Consider the following 3,360-nt stretch of genomic DNA (forward strand, 5'->3'; position numbering starts at 1 on the left):
TCGTTAAAAAAAAAGGAGGTTCAGAAACATGTTTGTTGTGGAGAAAAGAAAAAGAAAATAGTGCAGAAACAGACATATTGTGATGTGGATAATCTGTTATAAAAGAAATAATAAAAAACAGGTGAAGAAACAGACGTGTTGTTGTGGATCATCTGTTCTAAAAAAAAAGGGGGGAAAATGTTCAGAAATATTGACATGATGTCAATATTCTGTAATAAAAAAAGGATCAACAATACAGACATGAAGTGTTGTTGTGAATATTGTTATTTAAAAAAAGAGGTGCAGGATATTCGGAATAAAAAAAGATGTAGTGATGTTAACTGAATGGGGATAAAAGGATACTTAGTTTGGAGTTCACTAGCCCCGTTTGGAACCTCACTCTACACGATAGCTCCGAGATGAGGTTTCACTGCGTAGGGTCACGGCAGAGGTTGTGTCCGACAAAAGTCAGCGATGATTACCTTTTTCGCAACTTCGTATCCAAAAAGTAACGGTAGTCCGAGACGCCTACAGATGTTTGCAAAATAGTTGGAAAGTAAAATATAAGCGACGGGTTGAAACAACCGTTTAAATTGTTTATTTAGTCAGCCTGTGCCATGTTTTCCCATTGCAGCCAAATTGGGAGCAGTACTGACACCTGCAGTCGGGTATTCCCCTGGGTTGAATGGGAAAACATGGCACAGGCTAACTAAATAAGTGATTTAAACTGTTGTTTCAACCCGTCGCTTATATTTTACTTTCCAACTATTTTGCAAACATCTGTAGGCGTCTCGGACTACCGTTACTTTTTGGATACGAAGTTGCGAAAAAGGTAATCATCGCTGACTTTTGTCGGACACAACCTCTGCCGTGACCCTACGCAGCGAAACCTCATCTCGGAGCTATCGTGTAGAGTGAGGTTCCAAACGGGGCTAGGAGTTCACTTGATGTCAGGCTTTTTCAGTCTCTGATAAGATTTTTTTGGATGCCTCCATGATCGTCTCTCTCTGTTCTTTATCTCCTTATCCTGCAGCTCCCTGCTGGTATGACAAAGTATTCTAGTCCCCCCCTTCTTCCTCCTCGTCCTCGCCCTCATCCTCAGCACTGGCATCTTGGTATTGTTGGTACTCTGACACCAGGTCGTTCATGTTGCTCTCGGCCTCGGTGAACTCCATCTCGTCCATGCCCTCACCGGTATACCAGTGAAGGTAGGCCTTGCGGCGGAACATGGCCGTGAACTGCTCCGAGATGCGTTTGAACAGCTCCTGGATGGCCGTGCTGTTGCCTATGAAGGTGGAAGACATCTTGAGGCCACGGGGTGGGATGTCGCACACAGCCGTCTTGCTGTTGTTGGGGATCCACTCTATGAAGTAGCTACTGTTCTTGTTCTGCACTTTGAGGATCTCCTCCTCAACCTCCTTCATGGAAATGCGGCCGCGGAACATGGTAGCAACAGTGAGATAACGGCCGTGCCGCGGATCACAGGCGGCCATCATGTTCTTGGGATCAAACATCTGCTGGACGAGCTGGGGCACAGTGAGGGCGGCATACTGCTGGCTGCCTCGGCTGGTGAGCGGAGCGAATCCAAGCATGAAGAAATGCAGCCTGGGGAACGGAATCATGTTGACGGCCAGCTTCCTCAGGTCGGCGTTGAGCTGACCAGGGAAGCGCAGGCAGGTGGTGACTCCGCTCATACAGGCACAGACGAGGTGGTTGAGGTCACCGTAGGTGGGTGTGGTGAGCTTAAGGGTGCGGAAGCAGATGTCATATAGGGCCTCGTTGTCAATGCAGAACGTCTCATCTGTGTACTCCACAAGCTGGTGGACGGACAGGGTGGCGTTATAGGGCTCTATCACCACATCCGACACCTTAGGAGAAGGTACCACACTGAAAGTGTTCATGATCCTGTCAGGGTACTCCTCTCTGATCTTTCCGACAATCAGAGTGCCCATGCCTGATCCAGTTCCTCCTCCCAGGGAGTGGGTGAGCTGGAAACCCTGGAGGCAGTCACAGTTCTCTGCCTCCTTCCTCAATGCATCCAGGACGTAATCCACAAGCTCTGCTCCCTCGGTGTAGTGGCCCTTTGCCCAGTTGTTACCGGCACCAGTCTGACCAAACACAAAGTTATCTGGTCTGAAAATCTGACCAAAAGGAGAAGACCTCACAGAGTCCATGGTGCCTGGTTCCAAATCCACCAGAACAGCACGAGGAACATACTTGCCACTTGTTGCTTCGTTGAAATAGACGTTGATTCTTTCCAGTTGTAGATCGCTGTCCCCACGGTATGTCCCAGTGGGGTCGATGCCATGTTCATCACTTATGACCTCCCAAAACTTGGATCCAATTTGGTTGCCGCACTGGCCAGCCTGTAAGCTCACAATTTCTCTCATTTTTCAAAGTTCGTTTGGTCACCTATTAAGAACTTCTTTCAGTCTTTTACTAGTTTCAGTCTTTTACTAGTTTCAGTCTTTTACTAGTTTCAATCTTTTACTAGTTTCAATCTTTTACTAGTTTCAATCTTTTACTAGTTTCAATCTTACTAGTTTCTATTTCTTTCTAGTTTCTTTCTTTTTCTAGTTTCAATCTAGTTTCTTTCTAGGTTCAATTTTCTTTCTCTTCTAGATTCCTCCTTCTTTCTTCTTCACTGTTCTTAGGCAATTCTATATTCTGTTCTGTAGGCTGTGGGTAGGACAACATCTTATATACTTTACCGGACTATGGTCCGACATCACTCACACAAACTGTTGCCTAACAACACCGTTTAGTGCATACGTGTGCTGAATTTGCCTTAGTGAGCCCATGACCACCTGGCCGGAACTGTGTGAAAAATGAATAGAGATTCGCATAATCTTCCCTCCTGTCAGTATGTGCTTCAAGCTGCTATTTAAAACGTTCTTATCTGCATTGTCATCTACACAAATTCCTTTTTTAAATTGATTGATTGATTTATGTTCTTTTTTTTTAGATATTGACCGATATTTCACCGATATTGATGCAATAATAATGACCGTTAATGGCTCTGAAATTGAAAAATAAATACATTCAGCGATGAGCTCAATATAAATATAATGTATAATAATTTAACACATTGGTATCGGCAGATTTGACCCTGCATATCGGCTATTGGCCAAATTTTCAATATTGTGCATATATATTAACCAGCTCAGTAGCCTTGAGGTTGGAGCGTCCCCTCTCAGACTGGGCGGTCAGCTTTCAATCCCATGGCCAAGTCATAGCAAAGACTACAAAATTGGTACCCAATGCCTCCCTGCCTGGCCCTCAGCATGTGGATTGGGGGTTAGTCCCCATGTGACATACTAGTGTCATGTCCAGGGGGTGCACTTGTAGTATTTCAAGCTGCATCTCAGAAACAGGAGATAG

At 45.1% G+C, this 3,360-nt stretch overlaps 1 protein-coding gene across 1 annotated transcript; it reads right to left on the reverse strand.

Annotated features, from left to right (window-relative positions):
• Positions 1-1,037: 1,037 nt before the first annotated feature.
• LOC311035323 (tubulin beta chain-like) lies at positions 1,038-2,369 on the reverse strand (the record flags this gene model as incomplete). The annotated part of the gene is made up of 1 exon (XM_084043458.1): positions 1,038-2,369. The coding sequence occupies one exon, from the start codon at positions 2,367-2,369 to the stop codon at positions 1,038-1,040; it is 1,332 nt and encodes a 443-aa protein (XP_083899584.1).
• Between the last annotated feature and the right edge of the window lie 991 nt (positions 2,370-3,360).

This window comes from Gymnoscopelus microlampas (assembly GCF_963454915.1).
Source record: "Gymnoscopelus microlampas genome assembly, chromosome: 19".
In the NCBI taxonomy this organism is placed as follows: Eukaryota; Metazoa; Chordata; class Actinopteri; order Myctophiformes; family Myctophidae; genus Gymnoscopelus; species Gymnoscopelus microlampas.